Source organism: Pinus tabuliformis, chromosome 4_1, assembly GCF_031772625.1.
Source record: "Pinus tabuliformis cultivar Carrire ecotype Pingquan chromosome 4_1, CPIR1, whole genome shotgun sequence".
Taxonomy (NCBI): domain Eukaryota; kingdom Viridiplantae; phylum Streptophyta; class Pinopsida; order Pinales; family Pinaceae; genus Pinus; species Pinus tabuliformis.
This window is the reverse complement of record NC_142303.1, coordinates 129,891,541-129,916,956: the sequence shown is the minus strand read 5'-3', so window position 1 is coordinate 129,916,956 and position 25,416 is coordinate 129,891,541. Positions and strand designations below refer to the sequence as shown.

At 39.8% G+C, this 25,416-nt stretch overlaps 1 protein-coding gene across 1 annotated transcript; it reads right to left on the bottom strand.

Moving 5' to 3' along the window:
• Positions 1 to 645: 645 nt before the first annotated feature.
• On the bottom strand, positions 646 to 1,299 carry LOC149174538 (uncharacterized). The gene has a single exon (XM_089420883.1). It carries the CDS (start codon positions 1,297 to 1,299, stop codon positions 646 to 648), a length of 654 nt encoding a protein of 217 aa, XP_089277009.1.
• Positions 1,300 to 25,416: the final 24,117 nt, after the last annotated feature.

Here is a 25,416-nt window from a genome sequence, read left to right as displayed (position 1 = left end):
ACTACTCAGGTGAGATGATGAGAGGAAGCAACAATTTGAGTCTGGAGGCAATGATTTTGGAGACTATCTTGTAGATGATATTGCAGAGAGTTATAGGCCTATATTTGTCAGGTGTGCTAGGCTAATCCTCCTTGGGTATCCCGGAAACATCCATCTTAAGGTTCGTGATTCCTCAATCACCTGCCAGACTTCCATCTTGATCAAATCTCAGAAATTGTGGAAAAAGTTGGAGGTGAATCCATCCGGGCCAGGTGCTTTCCCTGCTTTCAACTGACGAACTTCTGATTCCACCTCCTGTAAGTCTACAGGCTTGAGAAGAAGTTGGTTATGCTCCTCTGAAATAATTTTAGGAATATTTCGAGTAATTTTTTCTATGGCCAACAATCTGTCTACATTTGGCTCGTGATGCACTTGCTTGAAATAGTTTAGGAGTTTGCTTTCAATTTCTTCATGCATTTCCACTTTGACTCCCTGATCATTTTGAATGTGAGTTATGTTGTTACTCATTCTGCGTTGGATGGTGGTACTATGAAAAAATTTTGTGGTTTTTTCTCCATCTTTAAGCCACCTTATTCTTGATTTTTGCCTCCATAGCGTTTCTTCCTGCTTAGCCCTTTCTAAGATTTGTGCCTCAAGAACTTTTTCCTATTCTGACAGGTCCTCTAAACGGCCTTCAACAATAATCCTATGCTGCAAATGTTTCATATCTAGCTCAAGGGCACTCCGAGCTTGGAAAATATTACCAAAAGAAGTATGATTCCATCGTTTGATCTTGCTTTTAAGATGCTTTAGCTTCTGCTGAAATTGAAACATCTTGGAACCTATTGGAGGGGAAAAATTGTGCCATTCCAAGTTGATTAAGCTTTGGAAATCCGGATGAGACATCCAGAAAGCCTCAAAACGAAATGGTCTTCTGATTAGATTGCCAGGACGCGTCCATTGAAGGGAGATGGACCAGTGATCAGATCCTGAGAGAGGCAGGATGGAAACTGCAAAGTCTCCCCCTATATGAATAGCATTGTCTGAAAGTAAGAATATATCCAAACGAGAAGCGATCTGCTGCGACCCTGCTCTCCTGTTGCTCCATGTAAATAGACCACTATTTAAAGGCAAGTCAATAAGCCAGTTATTCTGAATGAAGTCTCTTAGGGATTTCCCTTCCTGATTCCCTCTACTCTTGCCTCCCCTTTTTTCTTCCAGCCTAGTAATAATATTGAAGTCGCCTCCAGAAATCCATAAAGGGTGTGGTCTATCAAGGTTGATTGCAGAGAGGGTGTTTAGGATTTCTGCTTTATGCATTGCCTCTTGGGGAAAATATACATTGGTTAAGAGCCCGTGTATATTTGTCCCAATGATGTGAAAAATTGCTTGGAGGAAGTTCTTATTTGCATGGATGTTGTTGATCCTAATAGCTCGGGCATCCCATAAGATTGCAAGGCCTCCAGATGCCCCATCGGCATCCACTGCAGCAGTGAGACTCCCTGGCCATACTTTTGCTGCAATTCTTTCTAGAGCATTTGAATTGCATTTGGTTTCTTGCAAGAAAAGGATTTAAGGTTTTTCTCGCATTATCATGTTTTTAAATATTATTCCTTTCCCTGGGCCATTAAGCCCTCATATGTTCCATGAGATTAACTTCATTGGGAAGGATTATGATCAGAGTTATAATACTTGGTTAGCTTGGAGTACCTGCCTGAATCCACTAGCATTTCTCCTATTCTGATTGTTCGTTGGAGGTCTGCTTTCCTTCCACGCTTTTTGATATCCTTGGTAATGAATCTTCCATCCCAGGGGCTGCTAGTTTGAATACCTAAAGATTTTTGCCGTTGTGCCCGAGATAGGATCTCCTCCAAATTCTTAAGTTGTCGATTTGGAATTTTGTCAAATTTGTTTGTATTGCATGCCTACTCTAGGCCAGGGACATCCAGATCCCCAATATCTATAGCCTTTGTTTCCTCCTCCATGATCTGAGAATCATTTAACTCCTCACTTGGTTCTTCTGCTATTCTGGAATTAGATTGTAAGTTGTCCACCTCCATTCCTTGGGTATTCCATGTTGGGACCTTTTTCTTATCTGAGGAGGAGGCACCTTTGAGTAGAGGATCTGCTTGTAGTGCTTTGGGGTCTACCTGCTTTGATTGTTTGTCCTTCATCATCTCCATCTCTGGGGGGGCGGGAGTTTCCGAGCTTGGGTCATTTTGGCGAGCTAATGCTTCGAAGCTATTGCTCATTGAAGGCTTGGAGGAACTGGCTTGAGGCAATTTAGAATTTGAAGCCAGTTTCTTATGGGTTTTCCTGCGACTCACTACTTTGGTAAAGCCATCAACCTCATGTGAATCAAATCCAGATGAGGGAGAAGTTTTTTGAGTTAAAGGATAGTCCCTAAATAAGTGGCACAGGGCATGAAATCTTCGGCATCTAAATGGCACATCTTCATAATCAATCAGCTGAACCCATTCAATATCATCATGGAATATACTTACTACATCCGGGAGTGCTTTGTTGAGGTTCATGTAGATGTAGATATGAGCAAAGGATGTGTATCTGCGGACTTTTGTTTCCTCTGCGACTTTTATAAATTCACCCAAAACATTTCCAATCTCTTGTAGGGAAGCTTCATCCCAATACTCCATTCGAAGTGAGTATAGTCGAATCCAAACTGGAGCCCAACTTAGATCCTCCTTATCAGGTTTGAAGCGCTCTGCCCATCCTCTGAGATATAGGCTGGCGGCATTGAAGAAGTAAGGCTCTCCATCCAGCGCCCTATTCCGATCCTCTAGGCAGTTAAAAATGGCCGTGAAGAACCCTTTTGGCCCCAACTGCAAGGTTATATGTCCCTTTGGGTTCCATTTCACTGCTATCCAACCCCGCAGTGCCTTCTCAGTCGGCCAAAGTCCTATGAACTTGCCTATCAGAGCATGGTCTCTCATATACTGTATCTGAGCATTGATTCTGTGGCTAGGAAGTTCTACCTTCGGAAGCTCAGAGGCTACAGGCTTGCATGTTGTCGAGTTGACCTTGGGTTGATTTTTATTATCCTATTTTGCTTGGTTCGAGTTCAGATCCGCTCTGTCCTCACTTTGGTTTGCTGGCTTATTGCCTTCCTTATTCCTTTGCCGCCCTTCATCATCTAGAGGGGGAGGTGCTGCTCCCTCCCCCTGGGGGGGGGGGGTTCATGAAGTTCTGTGCGCTTTATTTGTGAATGTAAAAGTCATGATGCCATCAGGGATTGCAGGTCTTCAGCTGTCTGTAGCGACCTGCCATTGTAGAGATCACCAAAACCCTAGAACGTAGAACCCTCACGCCGCGTCTACTAATTGATTTAACATTATTATGTTACTTTGAATTCATTGATGATCAGTCTAGATTTGATTTGATTTGATGGTACATTACAGTACTCACTTGAAATCATTGCAAAATAAGATTTCAACTAATGAAATATAAGATAAATAGATATTTTTATTAAAAAATAATAAATTTTAATATGCAAGGTTAAACTGCAGAAAATCTACAAATATTTTTGGTTTGGTCAAACCCAATCTAATATGGGTTTGACCAAAATATCTAATGTGTTATCTACCTGTCCGTGGCATGGATAATAATAGGAACAACTGAGATTTCCATATGTTTGCTTTAACATATTATATTGTGTTCTCATAAAACGAGGCCAAACTTGTCATATGATTTTTCAATCATGCAAACTTTTATATTTACTATCTTATATATATGATAGATTTATCATAGTATCCATGAAGTGTAAACCAATTGATTTGTGTGGGCTTTAGGCCTACCATAGTAAAAAAAAAAGATTTATCATGGTAAAATTGTAAAAAATGTATACATGGTTCATTTATTAGATAAAAAATTAAAAAAGTAAAAATTGAAAAATATATGTAATATGTAATATTTTTTTTATATGAATTTTAATTTTTCAATATTTTAATTTTTTAAATTTGATTATAAAATGGAGTGTATTTTAAATATTTATTTTTTTGTTTTAAAAATATATTTCTTAATGAATTTTAATTAAAATTTTGTTAAAATTTGTGGAAACCATAAATTTGAATTTTTGAATTTATATAATTTAATTATTAAGTGGAGCAAACATACTAGACTAGATATATCTATCTTAGTGTAACAACCTAACCCCATGAATGTTTATTTTAAATATATGTGTGTGTGTGTGTCTCTGTTTATTTTTGTTTTTAATTTAATTCAAATTAACCATAGTTGGAATTGCTAACCCATGGACTATATGTGTTAATCCAACTTCCACTGTGAAATGCAAACTTATGATTATTATGGTATATTCATTGTTTTAATTAAATTTCATTTAATTGGACCATTGATTAAGGCCACGATACACAACAACGATAGTGTACATTCATATATCTTTAGTTAATTTCTTCCATGCTGGTATGCATTGGGTGGTGCCCCTCGATTAGGGAGGGAGAGCCCTGAGTCCTTTGTCTGTCATCTCCGTTCAACATCCTACTGACATTACGGTCCTGCATTTAAGAAACTATCTGGATAGACCTTGAACCCCAACACTTGGCAAACCCTCCACCGTTGGATCCGAGATGATCCATGGTCACGACAATTGGGATTGAAAGAGGTAAGTTAATGAAAATACAGAGAGATAGAGATCATTTGGTCTATGTCGAGATGAGAGAGCGGTGGCTCTGCAACAACGGGTAATAGAATGGCGGAAAGGCTTCCACAGGCCCTCAAGTAATCGTAAAACTTGATCTCGACCTTAATACTTTGAGATACGATTTCTTTTGTATATATTCTTCTTGTTTTTCTCTGAAGAAACCTTCATTTCGGCTCTTGCACAGGTGAGACGGCTAATGGCAGTTTCATGGTTCAGGTTTAATGCGTCGAGACCTCCACCCTTCATCCTGAGGTAAAGTAGACATGCTCGCGCTTGAATTCATACAAGGTTTAGTGATTATTTGATGAATTGATATGTTACTTGTGATTTGCAAGTGCAGCTTGCTGCGACTGCTCGACCACCTTGCCTTCAGGTAAGCCTGCCTCTCAAAATTTGTCTTTCTTTGCGATACTCCTTATATTTCTTCGCAGGTGTATTCTAAATCTCTGACTATTGCAAGTATGTTCCATTGTGGGGTTTTCATACCTTCCAGTGGCCACTTCTCGGTGTGGCACTGCATTCTAACTTAGATCAACCCTTTGATTTTAGGTTGGTTCCCTTTCTATTCTCTGGCGAATGCTTGGTGGCAAACTCCAGTCTTAGCTGGAGGAAAGCTAGACTTTCTTTTCTTAACTTATTAGGTGACTTGCACAGCCGAAGCCTCACGGCTGTGTAGAAGGTGTAAGGGCTTTAAAGTTATTTATAGAACAGGAGTATGGGAAACGGTTGTTCCCAGGCTTTAGCCCAACAGTTATATTGATAATTTGTTCTCAAAACTTATGCATGCAGTTTGCCTCCAAGACTTGAATATCGAACTATATTTGTACATTCAAATGATTTCTCTGTTCTTTTCTGAGGTTCACCATCAGGTGTTTTCCCGGAATGGGGTTGGATGCTTATGTAATTATTCATCTTATAATTGTACAAATGCATGATATTTAAAATAATAGGTCCTTTTCTTTGTTTTATGGATAAAGATTAAGGTTACAACTTTCACTGAGATGGATTATTTCAGTTAGATATTGTAATAGCAAGAAAGTAGATCTCGTTAAATTTATCTGTCGTAGATGAACTCTACAGTTATCCTTCTCGTGTGTATTATTTTATAAAAAGGGTTTGTATAAACACCTATCAAGATTCAGGTTTTATTCGATAAAGTTTTCCGTTGAAAAGTATCCACAGTATATTAGAATTTACAGTGCCTTAAATGATATTAGATAATAATACAAATTAAATGATTTTCCACGAAAATGAATATTTTACTTAAATCTTGGAATCTTTAGAGTATTTTGTTTCAGTAAATGCACCAATTCTGTCACTTTATTTCTTTCCTTGGAAGTACTGATATTAATAACTAATTGACTGTACTGAGATTGTAAATAGTGAGAATATTCCTAGAATCTATTATTGACATATTCATACTATTCATTCCTTAGCATATTAATCTATTAAATTAATAAAGTAGAGCAGAGAATCAGTCACCCACTAATAATTGACAGTATAGGATTTCTACGTATCTATTCCCTGCTTTACTTATCAACAGTGAGTGTGTTTATCTATGCCTAGAAAGTCTCACCATCCAACCATGGACCTGGAAATTACATCCAGAGTTCCCCCTCTAAGCTCTTCCAGCTCTTGATAGTGGCTAAACAACTTGGTACCTTAGGTGTCTGGACTATGTCCAGCCTCAAGGATCTCTACCTATTGGTTGTTGCCCAAGGTCTTATTCCCACTGGCTATTTTTTCCAACTCTAGGATCGAACCATTCACAGTAGTATCCTTTCCCTAATATATCTTTTTCTCCCAACCACCTCAGGGTTCTGTCTTTTTTCCTTTTCAAGGAAAAGTTGGGAAAACTGCTTATAACTATTTTCATGAGTTATTCTAATTGATTCTGTAGTTCTTTTAAAAATTGATCAGATTCTTTAAATTAATCATAAACAACAAATGTTATGGCTTTGCAGCCTAATCATTTTACATTCTAGGTTAATACGAAAGTAAAATTGACAGTAATAAGTAAAACTTTGTAAAAATAAATGTTGGAGCATCAATGGGTGTTACATTTACCCAATGCAATAAGTAATGGTTAATTACGACCAAATAATGGTATAAATTTTTTTGATGATAAACCCTATAAGCAATATGCTCACTTATTAATCAACGGAGTTTGATGTAGAAATAGCCTCTCGGTTTTAGAAATCATATCGACCAAAAATAATATATGATGTATTTTGTTGTTGAGTGTTTATTTGTTGTGTTTTTTAGTCAACCCCATCTCAAGGAGAGCCTTGGTGTGCATCACTTATCAATTTTGAGAATTGAGGAAATATAGAAAGATTATATGCAACATGGTATATTTAGAAAGCCAATTTAAATTTATTTTTAAATTGAAATAAACATTGTGTCACAATACTTTTTAAATATTTCTAAATAACTCCTAACTTTAATAAAAAAATGTCATTTTTATTACCAAAGTTGTGAAGTTTCTAAATTGAAAAATACTTTTATATTTAATTCAAAATTATTTATTTATAGCTATAATAAACTTTTATATCAAAATTATGTTAAAATAATAAATATTTAAAAAATATATATATACTAGGCTTACTTTGCCTAACTAAGATAAACTATAAGCAGATATAAAAATATAAATCCATCCCTAATTCACATATAAAATTGTATATTTCTATTATTATTTAACTTATACTTATCATTAAAATCAAATTTATTTGATATGAAATTGCATTATTTAAGTTTGTATTACTAAATTATCAATATTCATCTCATCAAACGTACGTAGTATCATTATCACGTACACCAAAGAAATTAACTTGAAGAAATTATGAAAAATTTAAGACACTACTAAAAATTGGTTATATTACCAGCAACATGTACACCAAAGAAATTAACTTGAAGAAATTACGAAAAATGTAATGCCCTACTTAATCTTATTATGCAAACTTTACTAGTGTTTAAATTTCCTTAAAATATTGACTTATAATTATCAAGAAATATTGGCACATACCTATATTGGTGAAACTGTAAATTTATTACTAATATAAATTTTGTTATTATTTAATTCCCAACTTACCTCCTCAAATTTAAATTTTGATAGGATATGGTCTCCTTCCATTTATTCCAATTTAAATATCCATATCCCCAAAATATCCTCTCAAATTTACTTGGGAGAAGACATGGTCGTCTCCAAGTAATTACCATATTATATATTCATATCTCATCCCCAAAATGTCCTCTCGAATTTACTTGGGGGAAGACATGCTCCTCTCCAATTAATTACCAAATTATATATTCATATCTCATCCCCAAAATGTCCTCTCAAATTTACTTGGGAGAAGACATGGTCCTCTCCAATTAATTACCAAATTATATATTCATATCTCATCCCGAAAATGTCCTCTCAAATTTACTTGGGAGAAAACATGGTCCTCTCTAATTAATTACCAAATTATATTTTCATATCTGATCCCCAAAATGTCCTCTCAAATTTACTTTGGAGAAGATAAGTCAAATGTAAGGATGAGGGGGTAGTTATGAAATTAATGATAGGTGGTTGAAGTGGAGAAGAGAAGGGGGCATAAAAGGGGAAGGATGATGGGAGGAGAGGGGGATCCTTGGTCTTGGTTTTGGTTGTGGTTTTGGAGGATTTTGTTTTGAGAGGAAGGTGGAGAAAAGAGAAGGGAGAGAAGGAGAGTATTTGTTTAACTTGGACACACTATATCTGGTTGGACTTGGGCTCGGAGGGCTAGGGAACTTGTGGAGGTTTCCTGGGCTAGGAAATACTTCCTAGTTGGCTGGTAGGTATATCCAGTCGGTAGTCAAGAGGAGCATCCCAACAAGATCAGAAGCTCAGGGGCATCTCAACTAGGCTATTGGAACAGGTATTCTTCTATTTATAAATTAATCATGTAAGTGATTGAAATGGAATGCTTACTTATTTAATTGTGGGAAATACATTTTAATGGTAAATTATCATTGATTAAATGTTTAATTAGAAATAAGTTATTTCCCGTTTTATTGTAGTTAAATTAGAGAAATTTAGTTTTGTTAAAGGAACCTAGGATGGAGCCTCACACGTCGTATCAGAGCTAAGTTTCAACTCTTCAAGACTTTATAGGACCTGTGAAAATTCTTCAGCATACTAAAATTCATGGCCAACCTCAGCCCCATTGTTGTAGTCTACCGATCCATGTATCATTAATTCCTGAGATGAGGACACCAAATTGGGCCGAGGCTTCTTAGTCCTTGGTGCTGGAAAAGGATTAAGTGCTACAGATGAAGCTATAAATGTCTCAATTTCCCATGGTGAAACCCTCTCTGGTCGAGGGACCACTGATGTTTCATCCCACTGGACCTTAAGTGATCTCCACTTTGAATCTGGCCATCTCACATTATCAACCTCACCCATGCCAATAATTGTACCAGTAAACCTCTGCTCAGGAGACTCTTCTCCTTCAAAACGCATCTTGAACCTCATGCCAATAGAGAGACTACTATTCATTGCCTCCATGTATTTATCATAAGGAATGATAAACTCTAACGGACTTGTCCTGCAAAAGAGAGCCATTACTATCTTGCAGACAAGCCAAATAAAAAAATATGGCAACAGAATATAGTCATAAACAATATCTTCTCGTTAAGTCTGCAAGATGCTCATATTAAGCACATCAAACTCGACAAAAGAAAGGACTAGAACCATATATTATTTATGATAAGAGAAAATACCCATCAGGTTCAGTATTTGGTAATATGAACTCATCAACTCTTAAAAGCATGGCACATCTATCCTCTTATTATCTCATGACAACATCAAACATTTTCCAGATCAATTTTCACCGAATTGTTTAAAAAATATCCAAAATAATTATACCTCTGAACTATGAATGGAGTAAATAGATTAATACTCCACACACCCTTGTTAGCAAGTTCCCAAGGATGACAAATGCGGTAATAAAACATAATCACATCTAAATTTCAGACATCATACTTAGGTTTGTAATAAACGGTAAAACTAATCTGAGTTGAAAGAGCATGTGATGCAGTCGCAATGACACCAAGATGCATGGTTGTGAATAGATAAAATCGATGATGGCATGTTAGTCTGCTGATGCATAACACGCCTAACTCCAACACGCAGTTCTTTGCTAGTAGAAATTTAACAACTCATGGTTAGATGCTTGTATAACGTATCTATGTATCCAATAGAAATTTTTGTGCTATTTTTCCTTTTGGATAATTCAAACAATAGATACACACTTTCTGGGTTCACTAACTGCGCTTCCTGCTATCATTGTTGTCCATGAAACCACATCTCTCTGAGACATTTTGTCAAACATTTGGCGCGCATTCTCTAAATTCCCACATTTAGCATACATGTCTATCAGTACATTCCCCATATAAACATCCAATTCAAATCCAGCTCCAACATATGATCAACAATCTCCTGAAGCATCATTGAGTCACTCTTAAATGAACCAAATGTATTTTCCAGTTGTAGAAAGACCAACGGTGACAAGGCATTACTCATAAATTTTAGACCCCGTACTTGTGAAAAATCGTTCCATAGAAGAGTAACATTTTCTTGTAATCTGACAAGAAGCTCATGACTTTCTTCTAAAACATCAATTTCTCTAATTGCAACACTTGCTAGACAAGGTGGCAAGGATGCGGAAAAGCAGTAACCTGCACCACTGAGATGCTGGTGATCAACAACTTTTTGCACTTCCTGTACAAAAGCCTCCAGTAGTTGCCAAAGCATACCCCATACCAGTAGTTATAATATCAACTTTTTGAATCAGAATTCCATAATGTTCTGTAAGACCTCTTCCAGTTTTACCCAACACACCAAATGAGTTGCTTTCATCAACCAATACTCTGAACTTATACTTCTCTTTCAATCTTATAATTTCATCCAAGGGAACCATTTGACCTGAATTCTGATATTTAGTGACACCCATTAGAAAAGGTACATACAACAATTTCAGTCCATTTGTGGTGACAGTCTCATATTTGGCTTGAGAAATATGATACCAGGAGATAGTACGCAGGCCCAACACTTTATGCGAGCTCCCAATAACTCATAAAACTCTCCCAGTTGTCATTAGTTCGAATGTCTTGCCTAGATATTGGTCTCTACTCTGAAAGAATGCCTCACGCCCAACCAATGAAGAAGGGACTCAACTCCAAGTATGTCATTGCCATTCCTCTTTGAAATAATACCCAACAAAGATAGATAAGTGCCCACGACTCCTTCAACAAAGGTACACGACTACCCCAGCAAGCATAGGGTATTCGACCAGTCAAATAAAATGAGTACAATAGAGCATTTTAGGTAACAACATCTGGTAAACATCATTTGGCATGCAATGTACAAAATAGCTTTTCTGCCTCTTCATCCATTCCATATCGCCCATGAACTGGAATCATGACATTATAAGTCCAGAGATTTGGCTCACAACCAAATCGCTCCATATCCATGTTAGCACCTAGATTTACCTCAGGTTGAAAAGGTAGGATCCAAGGCCAACATCAAACCACGCTCAGCCTGGTAGCTAGCCCTACCAGGTCAGGAGAGGGATCTCTCCGGGTCAATCTCAGCGAATAATGATCTATGGGGCTTGAGATGACTGAAATATTTTCTGATCTTAGGCTAGGTATAAATTTAAGAGGTTTTGATTTGATAAAATGGAGTTTTGTTGGATCAAATGGAAAGACGGTTTTGAGTGCGGGGATTGAGGCTCAGTTCTGCAAAGATCTCAATGGGGCAAGGTAGGCAACTGTTTTTGGCACTTTAAATTGAATGATATGGAAGGAATAGACAGGTGAGGTGTTGAAGAGGGAAAGAGAAATCATGGATCCTCCCCAAACAGCTGAAAACATCAAACAACTAAAGCAAACTTCAAGTAGAGCACTGATAGGAATGGATTCTACTTACACTCTTGTTTGTTTAGTTCAGAAGAAATTAGATAGATAATGGCATGCAATCACATAAAAAAATTCACAATTACAAAGAGAAACATTGTACCAAGAAAAATTGCCACATGGATCCCAAAGAGTGCTGCAAATCCTGATCTCAAATTCCTTAGCCCAAATGTTGAAAAATATGTACAATGAAGCCCAAGGCTTTCTCAAGAGTCCAACCATGCTAATGAGTGAAAAAAAACATAATATAGACAACCATAGCTCATCCTAACCTCTAGGGGTCGAGCTCACATGTTTTAGAAGCTATTTCAACTAATTCTAAGCTGAGAACTAGAAATTAGGAAAAATAACAACCTGCCTCTAAAAACAAGGGAAATTGTTCATTCAGTTTCAAACAACTTTTAAATTGATGAATCAACCTATACAAGTGGAAATTTACCATATTTATATCACAATCCATATTTTTTCATCAAATTACATCACAAATTTTCTGTTAGGGAAGTCAAAAAGTAAAACTAGGCAAAACTGGGCGAAAAACAGAGCAACACTGGGTCAAACTGGCAATTTTTCCTCTATGCGTCGCGCCTGATTCTCTATGAGCTGCGCCTATTTTGACCCACTTTTGAAGACCTTCCCGGTGTCAAAATGAGCTCTAGGTGTGCTTGTTGGAAAGGTCTATCCGTCGGTTTTCCAACACAAGTGGAATTGTTCAATTTGGCCTCCATTTGCACCTCCAAATGTCCATTCTCCCAACACTGCTTTCTCTGTGTCAAAATAGGGGTAGTGAGGTCATTTTTTGAGGTTTTTTTGACCTTTTGAGGACTCAAAACCTACCCAAATTTCTTGGCCATAGGTAGGAAGATGTAATTTTGTATGAAAAATCCAAAAATGGAAAGTTTTTGTGCTTTGGAATCTCCTAGCAAAAGTGAGCGCCATGTGGCGCGACACATAGGGAAGGAAAACCCTGTTTTTTGTGCCAAAAAGTTACAAAATGCAAAAATTGCTCTAAATTTCTTGAAATTTGGGCTGAGTTTTCCCTATCAGGTGCTGTGATGGCCCAAGGAAGCCTCAGCCAAAATCTGAAGTCCTTCACCCTCTTCTTGCCTCCTCGATGCTCTTGTCATCTTTGCCTTCAAACTCCTGATTCTCGCTTTGCACACCAAATTCCGAGACAAGTAATGATATGACAAGTTTCGGAGCATATTATTTTCATTAATTACCTTCTATAGTTTCCTCTCCAAGTGGACATTGGCTCTTTCAAGCCATGACTCTCTATCTGCATTAATCTCCTGCTCAAGTGAAGTGAACTCCACCATCCTCCTTTGGGCAGCTTGGCGATTCTCCCGAATGTTTTGCAACTCCATAACCGCCTGCTGGTCCTCAAGTTGCTTGTTTCTCTGCTCCAAGTACTGTATTGTCCATTGGGCTCTATCCAAGTTGACAGATAAGGCATCAATGTCCGCTTTCTGCTCTTTGATGATCTCTCTTAGGTTTGCACTTTGTGGGCCCATGTCAGTATCATCACCCTCGATGAGGATGAAGTCAGTCTCTCGCTCACCTGATGGTCCTTCCTCCTATAGAGGCCTCTTGCCTCAGTCGTGAACCTGTACCTGTGTTGTTGATGATGGCAATGAGACCCCTTCCACCCCAGGTGGAGATAGTACTCGTCGGGCTGCTGCGAACAATCCTCTCATGCCTCTCTGATAGGTGACATATGTCGGCACACTAGTAGTCTCTGCCTCCTGACCTCCATACTGATGTGAAGGTTCACCCGCATCATGAACAACCTCCTGATGAGCTGCTGAAGCTGCGAAGAACTCACGGGAGATGAATTCTCGCCATGTAATACCCTGCAAGCCAAGCTGATGTACAACAATGATCTTGATGAGAGCATAGTGGTAAATGTTGTTGTACTGTTGTTCAAGAGTCTTCTTTTGTACAAGAGTAGTCATCCTCTCTATATTTTGGCACATGAAATAAGGAATGTTCATCATCCATACCCAGGTAAAATGCATCAGCAGCCTAATGTGGTAAGCATACAAATGGGAGAAACGGCCCTCACAGCTGAAATACTTCATGATCAATTTCATTAAAAGAGCATATTCATCCTTGAGGTACCGAAAAGGAAACACTCTCTTGAGCTGCCTCAAAAAGCCAGGTTTGATGTAAGGTTCATAGTGCTACTGGTCAATTTTCTGCCTCTTGTTCCATGGTTCTCCAATGTTTGGTATACCAGTTGCTAATGAAATGGTTTCTGGTGTTAATGTGAAAGTGACACCAGCAAGGGTGGTTTGATCACCATGCAAATGCAACACAAATAAGCGGGCCAACTCATGATGAAACTGAATAGTAGCAACCTTCTCACAAAATCCATAACATGACTGATGCTGAAAACAAAAGATGGTAAGCGGGCATGCATGTAACTCAACAAGAGTGGTTGGTTCTTCTCTGATATGTTTGCCACCTCTATGGGGCCTCCGGGGTGCATGTCCCTCTGTTGGTGAGTCACTATGGGTTTCCTCCTCATACTCATATGAAGAAGCAGATGCCATAGGTGCTGGTAGATAGATTGCCTTGGAGAAATAGGTGCTGCTGAGTCAAACTGTTTGGACCACCTTTGAATATTATTTGATTTCTGCCACCAACAGGGAAAAACAGTGAAATGAGGGACTGCAAGGGGAGCGAAAAACAGTGGTAATTTAGGGAGCGATTTAGAAATTTTTTGGTATGGGTTTAGAGTTAGGGAGTTAGGGATTTAGGTTTTGGGTTTTAGGAAATAGGAATAGGGGTATATGATTAGTGAATGAGGGGTATGTAACCTGGGGAATAAGGGAAGCAAGGGACAAATGAGATGAGGGAGTGAGCTTGGTGACAAAACTGTGATCAAAACCCTAGGCAGCAATTTTCTTTGACAGTTTTGAAGAGATAGGGTTTGTTCTTTCTTTACCCATTCATCATACAATAAACACCATCACATGAGCATCACATTTAAATGCAAAGCAGTATTGGAGGCTCTACCTACTTGTCACAAGGCAAATCCACATGTTTTTGGGCGATTGGAGTGAGTTTGGGCAATTCTCGAGCTTCCTGGCTGTGTGCGCCACACAACATACCTAATGCTCCGCACCTCACCAATGCATCGTGCCCTTGTAAAAATGCACTGACTGCTGAGGCCCAGTGCGCCGCGCCCCACCAATGCACCACGCATCTTGCCCAGTGCACCGCGCCGGCAATCTTATAGCAAATTTCGCCCAATTTCTCACTTGATCACCAAATTTTCTCTATCTTGCTTCTCTTTTGCAAATGGAATTTTCAAATGAAGAAATAGCTTATAAACCAAGAGGTTTTAAATTTTTGGCTCATGAAACCCACTTTTGTAATGTTTTGGATTTGACTTTATCTTTAAACTTTGTTTTTGAACCTTTTCACTGCTTTTTTCACTGTGTGATGAATTAAATGACCTGAGCTTGCTTGTTTTTGTAGGTGTTGGAGCTTCTGGGCTAAGGTGTTAGAGTCGGTCTGGTCAGCCCTCCATCAGAGATCAAAGCTCTTTGTGCATTTCAATTTTAGGTGTCCCGCTCCATTCACTCAGCTGCATTTCACTAGGGGCATGCCATGATCTGACGGAGAAAGTCATGCTAATCATTTCCCCTCATGTCTGGCTCCTGCTGGCTCAGGTCTTTTGCCAATAATCACCAAAGTCCATGACAGTCAAGGTCTGGTCCTTTACAGGACAAAAGTCATTTTCTATGTGTGGGTCTAGGAATTCATCAATTTAGTCTTTGAAACATGTCCAGAAAAGCCATGTAGGCCAGAGGGAGGCCCTTACACAGCTATGGTTCAGAGCTTCATCGTCACGTGGATAGACTTCGACTCTTCTTCAAAACTCTGTTTTTAAGAAAAGTCAAACAAGGTCATCTACAACAAAATTTTCCAAAAAATCACCAGTTGACTTTTCAGATGCAGTTATGGTTTCCGTGGCCAAATGCTCTGTCATACAATCCCTGCAAAGATGTGCCGAAAATTTCATCATTTGAGCCAAAATGTCAAAGGGAAAGTGAAAATCATTGTTCTAAAGTCAATGAAAAAGTGCAAAATACAACATTAGAAAAATGGGTTTTCAAGGAAGCAAAAATTAAACCCATCTCTTTCAAGGCTATATATACATGTTTTTACCCAAATCAAAGGCATTGTGCTACTACAAGACTTGGAGAAGACATTGCAAAGGCGTGAGTGTGAGATTGGAGTGTTTGAAGTGAGTGGGAGCAGGTTTTAGAGGGCGCGATGCACATACCCAGGAGCACGGCACACTCACTGGGCGCGGCGCACACGCAGCCAGCCCACAGTTGAAGGTTTACACAGGCGTGGTGCACTGAGATTTGCGCGTGACGCACACAGACCAGGGGCCAGAAATCGTTGCCAAAGCACTCCAAATTTTGGTTGATGCTACCAAATCAAGAGGTAGGCCTTATGAAATCACCGGTTCATCAAATTTTATCAATGATATGGTGTTTATGGAGATGTTTGAATGTCACCCAAATGCATAAGGTCAACCATAAGAAATCACCAAGAAAATGATGGCTAGGGTTGTTAAAATGTGTTGTTAGTGCCAAGGTTTCACTCCACTCATCTATTCCCCTCACATATCATTTTTCCCGTCTCCCCTTGATCGTTTTTCCTAAAACTCCACCCTCAATCACTACCAAAACCTCTCCCTATTCCTCCACTATTTGGTCAACTCAAAATCACCACAAGACCAGCTCATTGTGCAAGCAAGGCTGTGGAAGAAAGGTGCATGGTCGAAGAGTTGAAGAGTCAAATGATTAGGAGTGACTTAGGGTGATTTCAGGGTGCGCGGCACACACACCAAGGAGCACGACACACTCATTGGGTGCGGCGCACACAGAGCCCGTCCACTGTGTAAATCCGCCACAGGCGCGGCGCATACCCAGTGCGCGGTGCACAGAGATATAAAGCCTAGAAACCAATCAATTTGCCTAAAAAATTTTGGATGCTCACCAAATTTGAAAGGTAGGCAACCTACCTCCACTCTTGCATCAAACTTGAAAGGAATAGCATGGTTTTAGGAGTATAAAGCAAATGCAAAAATTTTTATAAAGCAAACAAAAGAAGACACAAAGAAATCATGATCCTAGGGTTTATGCTACAGTGATAGTTCTACCAAGGTGTTTCAAACCCTACCCCATCAAACACTATACCCAAACTACTCCCAAATCCATGAAAAATCTCTCCCTTTAACCCCTATTCCCCTTTCATAATTCCCCTCCTAATACTCCCTGTTTTATTGTCCCCTTGGTGGCATGTTTTCAGGGCAACTACCAGCTTCATTGGAATCAAAGGGCAGCATAAAACTTAGGGTACAAACAGAAGTAATGGCATCCGAAGTTTCATCAGAATATGAGGAGGAGACCCACAGTGATGCAGCTTAAGGGGAGAGGGCCCACAGGAGACATCACCGGAGTGGCAAACATCTTAGAGATGAGCCAAAGACCCTCACCGAGTTGCAGGCATGCCCTCTTGCTATGTCTTGTTTCCAGCACTTGGCATGTTTTGAATTTTGTCAGAGGGTGGCAAATGTCAGAGTTCATCATGATTTGGCCCGTCATTTTTCGCTTCAACTACATGGAGGACAGTCTATCTTGGCTAGGGTCACTTTCACATTGACACTCCAAACCATATCAGTGGCAACAGGCATACCAAACATTGGAGAGAAGTGGCATAAGAAGAAGAAGGTAGAGAGGCATCATTATGAGCCTTACATCAAAGACAGTTGTTTGAGCCACCTCACGAGAGTTTTTCCATTAATATTTTTGAAAGATGAGTATGCCCCGCTCATGAAATTGATCATGAAATACTTAAGTTGCAAGGGGAGGCTTTCTCGCCTTTATGCCTACCACACCAGGTTTCTCATGCACTTTACCAGGGTGCAGACGATGAACCTCCCATTTTTCATTTGCAGGAGCATAGAGAGAATGAGAAATTTCATGCAGCACAAGATCCCTCAACAGCAGCTCAACAGTGTGTACCACTTTGCCCTTATCCAGATTTTGGTGGACCATTAGTTAGGATTGTAGGGTATTGCTTGGGAGGACTTCATCTCCTGTGACTTCTTCAGCGCTCCACAGGTGGTTTCAAAGGCAGAACATGAGGTAGGGGGCCCATCTCATCAGTATGAGCGACATGAGACTGCCACTATGCCAGTATACATCACCTATCAGAAAGGCAGTAGACCCTTATTAGCAGCAGCAAAGCGAGTGTTGTCTCCACCCGGGGTGGAAGGGGCCTCACTTCCGACATCAGCATCATAGGAGCAGGGTAAGGGTAAGGAGCCAGTGAAGTAGGAAGGGCCATCAGGTGAGCGAGAGACCGAGTTTTTTCTCCTCCAAGATGATGAGACAGATGCAGAACCAACAAATGCAGAGCTTACAAAGATCATCCAGGAGCAGCAGTCGGTGATTGAGTCCTTATCCCTTGACTTGGAGAGGGCCAAATGGAACATGAAGTACCTGGAGCAGAGAAACAAACAGCTTGAAGACCAACATACGATCATGGAGATGCAAAACATTCGTGAGCATCGCCAAGCTGCTCAAAGAAAAGGGTTGCGCTCACATCTTTGGAGCAAGCAATCAATGAGGATCAGGAGGCCAACCTCGAGAGGGTCAAAATGCATTTGGAAATGCTGCTGGAAAAATCTGACCAGGACCTTGCTCTATTGATACATATGCTTTCTGTTACAGGGTGCGAAACATGAGTGCACAGGCTCGGATAAGGAACTTGAAGAAAAAATTGAGGTAAGCAACAAGAAGAGAAAAAAGGGAAAAAAAGAAAGATTGGCTTCAAATCTTGGTTGAGGCTTCCTTGGCCCATCATAGCACCCCATAGAGATCCTCCAGCCCAAATTTCAAAAAATTTGGGGAAATTTTGGTCACTTGGTAATTTTTTGGGTAAAAAACAGGGATTTTCTCCCTGTGCGCCACACCACTGGCACGGCGCTAAAATTATAGAGCTCCAAATGATGAATGGCTTGTAGATTTGGATTCAGCATGGAAAATTACGACTACTGGTGTCCAGCAAGAGATTTTGGCAAGATCTGGGTCTCCTAAAGGTCAAAAAACACTAAAAAATGGCCTCTCTGCCACGTTTTTGACACACAGAAAGCAGTCTTGGGAGAATGAATATTTGGAGGGGAAAATGAGCACCAAATTTGAAAATTCTAGTTGGGTTAGGAAGTAGACAGGACAGGATTTCCAGCAAGCCCACTTGGGCACATTTTGGGCACATACAAGTGCCCCAAAACAGGTCCCAAAGTAGCATGACGCACAGAAAAAATGGCGCGGCACACAGAGGAAAACATTGCCAATTTGCTTCCGTTTCGCGACTTCTCCAAGTGGGCCCGCTCATCTACACTTCAGTTTTTTGGCACCAAAGGTGGCATTTAAAGAGTTTTTTCTCCAGATTGTCTTCTATCCAAGTGGCGAAGGAAGGCAAACGGTCACCCCAAGCCAAATGTCATGTTTGCAGCGCTGCACCTGTCGCTGATGGTTGGCTCTCCATCTCCATTTTGTAATGATTCGAGTAACTTCCCAACCCTTGGGCGTTCTATCTCTTCCTCACACATTCTATATATTGTATTCAAGTTATTTTCAAAGGGTTGGTTGGCTTGTAACTTCTGGGATACTGTGGGAAAGAAACTTTGTTTCTTCACTGTGTATTTTTGACAGAGAATTAATGAAAGGCAGCAACTCTGTTTCATGAGATTCTTGTGGTTGTGAGTGTAGAAAATGTGTCTCTTATGTTTTCATATGTATTTTGTTATGTTTCATAGTTCAATTCATGTTCATTTCCAGTGAAATTTTCTGAGTGAGATTAGGTAGAGTTCAATTTTATTGCTCTGCCTGCGGGAAAATTTCATGTTTCAGTGTTATTCTTTTGTTGAAAAGGATTCATGTCACTATGCCCTTTTCACTTTATTCAGCAATCTATTCATGCCGCGGTACCTCAAACTAAATTGTTACATTTTCCACCTACCTTGCCTCACGGAATAATCTTTGCCTTTTTATTAAATTCTCTGTTCGTTGCTGAGCGCCGGTCCCATAACATCCCAGAAGCTCGGTCATTTCATAAAATTGTTTCCCGAATCCCTATTCACTTACTAGCCTAAGGTAAATATTTCATTATAAGTCATCTCAGACCATTTTTGATTATCTATTCATTGAGCTTGACTCGTAGAGAGCCCTGTCCTGTTTTGGTAGGGCTAGCTACCAGACTGAGCGTGGTTTGTGGTTACCCTAATTTTTGCCTTCCTTTAGCCTGAGGCAGATTTAGGTGCTAACATAGTGGCGAATCCACTGGGGAACAAGTTGAAATAAAATCCCCTTGTTTCATAATAATTCGAAGCTTCCGGATGATGAGCTTAGGATTGGAAAGGCTGAGTAAGTTGGTTGTGTCCTGTGATTTTTCTCCATAGCACGCTGGCTTCGAGGTGATTTACCAGAGCCAATCCAGACCTGGATCCTCCTCATATTTACGAAAACCCCAATTTGATCCCAAGACTCCTTCGTCAAAAAAGTACCATAACTCCCGTGTTCAAATCCCATTCATGTCCCGAAATTTTTGAGTATCTTGAAGAGCTTGAGTTTGATGAAAGGTTTGAGATATCCTTGTTTGAGTCTAAATCCGAAAGGGCTATTGATTATACTGTCCCCAATCTGCAATTTCTTGTAAACCTCGAAACAGAAAGAGCTAATAGATTAATTGATAATTACATTGCAACACAGCCCCAAACCCCAATTGCAAGCCTCTTGCAAACAGTGCACACTCCTCCAACACCTCGAAGGCCAAATCCACCGAGAATGATGGCTGCCCGTTTTGCACCTGTTGTTCTACCCCAAGTTCTAGATGATATGCCAACGGATTATCAAAGTAAAATCCTGTTTTTTGATGGCACTCCTAAAAGCATTACTACTCAGCAACATGTAGACAAAATGGCAGACTTCTATGAACTTCATGAGATTGATGTAGAGAATGTGGCAATGGGGCTCTTTGTACAGACATTTGCAGGTGATGTGAGGAAATGGTTCAGAGGTTTGCCGGCAGCAAGTATCACTACCTTGGCTGAACTACAAATACAATTTTTGAACCAGTGGGAAGTGAAAAAGAATCCCCTTCAAATTCTGGCCGAATATGAACAAATCAAACGGAACGCTGGTGAGTCGATCCAAGACTATTGTGTTAGATTTAATGCAGTCTATAACAAAATTCCAGATCATCTAAAGCCACCTGTGGGACTAGCAATGATGAAGTTTCTAGATGGTTTCGATGCTGACATGGTGTACCAATTAAGAGAGAGAGAACCGGTCACAATGGAAGACATGCAGAAAATTGCGGTCAGCGTTGAAGCAAATCTGCTGTCCAAAAGAGCTAGAGCGAAAGCAGAGAAGAAAACCACTGTGAAAGAAGAATATTCTTCAATGGATCAACTTCTCAAAAAGGTAAAGTAGTTGCTTGAAAGGGTAAAACTTGACAAGCTAGAGCCACAAGTTAGGAATCCTAACTTTCGTGGCCAGCACTAGCCACAATATAGAATAAGACAGAGAGATCAGTGAACTCAAGAGCAGACAGCACAACAGCCGGTACAAACACCTTTGCAGCAGAATTTTGTGCATGGACAGGAGTCAGATGAGGATGGGAATGTAATAGGTGAAGAAAACCACCTCTTTACTCTAGATGAGTTGCCCAGTTACATTACCGAAGAGGAAGAATGTGCAGTGAATTCAGTTGCACACCAAGACACTGATTTTATTCTAGCTAGTGACACTGTGTTGGAAGAAGAATCAGAAGAATATCAAAGGGGGTATATGAATGCTCTGTCCGCACAATAGCAGCGATATTCACTTAGAAACAAAGATGTGCCGGCCAAACCAATTCAGAAAAAGAAGGAGGTTGAAATAGCAAAAAAGATTCATCGACTACACAAAGAAAAGGAAAGGAGGCGGTTGGTCTGGAGAACAACAAATCAAAATCAGCAGAACAATCACAGCAACAAGCCACATCAAAAGAAAAGGAAAGGAAAGAGATCCCAATCAAAGAGGTAGAAAAGACTCCCGCTTTTAGCTTAGAGAATGAGATTTCTAAGTTAAAGGTATCCATCCCCTTGACTGAATAATGATGAACAGCAGTTATAGAGGACAGATTTCTAAAATGTTGAATTTGGACCCAATTTCCGACATGGTAAATGTAGAAGATGATCAGCCTGAAATGATTTTTGGACCAGCATCGAATGGTGAGTCTCCTGATAGCGATGTGCCACCCTTCTATATCAATTTACGATTGCATGATTTTGTGTTACACAATGCCATGTTCGATTCCGGAGCTTCTCACAATCTCATGCCCAAGGCTATCATGGATAAGCTTGGTCTGGACATCACCCGGCAATATCATGATCTCCATTCATTCGATTCCAGCAGAGTAAGATGTATAGGACTCATCAAAGACTTAGTTGTGAGTTTGGATCAGCTTCCTATGAAAAATGTTTTGATGGATGTGGTGGTAGCAGATATTCCTCCAAGGTTTGGCATGCTTCTTTCCAGAACTTGGGTAGCGAAATTGAGAGGGACACTACAGCTGGATTTCTCCTATGCAACAATCCCAGTGTTTGGACAAATGAGGAAGTTATATCGAGAACAGAAAATGAAATATATGATCACCAACAAGGAGAAACCTATAAATCATCCTATTAACTATGTACATACATATTTAGAGTCTTTTGTTTTATTTTCAGATAGTTTAAATGAGATAGATAGTCAGATAGTAGAAGCAGATGACATTCCAGAAATAACAGAAAATTTCAGAGAAATTTTGAAGAAAGAAAGACAAGAAAAGCAGGAAAATGTTGGGAAATCAGCTGAAAGTAATGGACAGCAAGCAGACAAGGCACGACAAACAGATTTCCAGCACTTACAAGAGGAGGAAGAGGGCTTGTGGACCATGGATTTTGATGGAGCAGTAGGAAATGATGGTGCTGGAATTGGAATTTGGGTACGCAGTCCTTTCTCCACCCCAAACAAAGTGCCTAGTAGCGTGAGGGTTTTCTCTTATAAGCTGGCCTTTGAGTGTTCAAACAACGAAGTTGAGTATGAAGCTCTAATTGCTAGCCTGAAGATTCTTAGAAAGCTGAATGCAAAAAGGATTCGGTATATGGCGACTCTGAGTTGGTAGTAAAACAGGTCAGAGGTGAGTATCAAGCAAAACACCCTAGGATGCGGGCCTATCGTAATGCAGTTTTAGACATCTTGAAGTTATTTTTAGAATACACCTTGACATGTGTGCCTCGTATACAAAATAGTATTGCTGATGCTCTTGCAAAGGTAGCAAGCAGTTTGAAGATCCCCATGAACTCCAGTAATAAATTTGAAATCCATGTCAAGCATCGTCCAACCATTCCAGACAATCAGCGATATTGGCAAGTGTTTCAAGATGATGAGGAGATTAAGGATTTTCTGCTAAACAAAGGCAAGTTCAAAGAAACCTCAATTGATGTAGAAAACGATGAGGGCAAAGAGAATGGTACAGATGAAGTGAAAATCAATGAAATGGACGTATTGCAGCTGAAGAATAACATCATTATGAAAGGCTTGATACCTCTAGAGGAACTTTTTGATTAGGATGATGTAGCCCGCAAGCCAACATTGTAGCCAACAGAGAAGGGTGTAGAAGAAGTCAACATTGGTACAGCTACCAATCCAAAGTTGGTAAAATTGTCCAAAGCATTACCGCCAAAGATCAAGGACAAATACATCAGTTTGATGGCTTCATTTGCAGATGTGTTTTCTTGGGACTATTCTGATTTAAAGATGTATGATACAAATATTATTTAGCACACAATACCCATCAAGCCCAATCAAAAACCATTTAGACAGAAGCTGAGAAGGATAAATCCAAAGTTGTTGCCATCTATCGAAAAGGAGGTAAACAGGTTGTACAAGTCAGGTATCATTGTGCCCATCAGATTTTCAGATTGGATATCTAACTTAGTGCCTGTACGCGAGAAGACCAGTGAGATCCGCTTATGCATTGATTTCAGAAATCTAAATAAAGTCTCATTGAAGGACAACTATCCACTACCCAAGATGGACCATATACTTCAACGAGTAGTGGGGGCATCTCGTATGTCACTACTTGATGGTTATTCCAGATATAAACAATTTTTTGTCCATGAAGATGATAGAGACAAGACAACATTCACCACTCCATGGGGAACCTTTCACTACGCCAAAATGCCCTTCGGTTTAAAGAATGTGGGTGCCACATTTCAGTGGGCAATGGACTTGGCTTTTGCAAATGAGAAGGATGTGTTTCTGGTGGTGTACCTAGATTATTTGACGGTATTTTCCAAATCTGATGAAGAGCACATGCATCACCTAAAAATTGTCTTTCAAAAGTGCAGGAAATATGGTCTATCGCTGAATCCTAAGAAGAGCTTGTTTGCCATGGAGGAAGGAAAATTAATTGGGCACAACATTTCAAAGGATGGCATTCGTATAGACCCAGCACGTGTGCAAGCAATTCAGCAAATCGATCTGCCTAGGAACAAAAAAGAGATTCAATCATTCAATGGTAAGATGAATTTTCTGTGTCGCTTTGTGCCTAATCTTGTAGAACACTTAAGAGAAATGACCAACATGCTTAAGAAGGACAGCCAGGTGAAATGGACAGAGGAGGCTGTAAAATCTTTCAACTTGGTCAAATTGGCCCTCTCTTCAGCTCCAGTTCTAGTCAGCCCGGACTACACTTAGGATTTCATATTGTTTTCATTTGCTTCTGAGCACACTATGGCAGCAGTATTATTGCAGAAGAGAGATGATCATGAAAGACCCATTGCATTCTTCAGCAGGGCTATAAGGGATGCAGCTTTAAAGTACAACATCATTGAGAAGCAAGCCCTAGCATTGGTGAAGGCATTGAAGGATTTCCGGTTATATATCCTACATTCTCACATTCTGGTGTATGCTCCTAACATTGCTGTAAAAGATGTTTTAGTGCAGACTAATCCAGAAGGGAGAAGAGGCAAATGGATTGCAGCCTTGCTGGAATATGATGTGGAAATAAAGCTCACAAAGCTGGTCAAAGGACAGGGGTTGGCGAAGCTAATGGCCGAGTCAAACTTGCAGGCCTTGGACATAAATCTGATTGCTGCCATGTCCGATGAGAATGAGGAAATATCATTCATTTAGGTCTCTGAAATGTTTGCTTTGTCCCCATGGTATTCAGATATAATATATGCGCTGAAAAATCTATCACCACCGCCTGGCATGACTAGAAACAAAGCGAGAACACTCAAATTGAAGGCTGCCAAGTTTTGTATTTTGAGTTCGGCACTGTATTGGAAAGATCCCGAGGGCATTTTTTTAAATTTTTTGGTGGAAGAGGAGGCAAAGAAAGTCATGGAGGATTTCCACGGAGGAGAGTGTGGTGGTCACCTTTTTTGGAAGTCAACAACGAACAAAATTTTGAGAGCAGGGTACTACTGGCCTACTTTGTTTGTTGATGTGTATAAGATGGTCAAGCACTGTCATAAATGTCAGATTTTTGAAGGAAAGCAGAAGTTACAACCTTTGCCACTTAAGCCTATTGAGGTGAGCGCTCCTTTCCAGCAGTGGGGGTTGGATTTCATTGGGGAAATTCAGCACGCCTCTTCCGGACAACATAGATGGATCCCTACAGTGACAGACTATTTCACAAAATGGATCGAGGCAGCTCCCACCAGACAAGCTATAGAAACAGTAATCATTTCATTTCTCGAA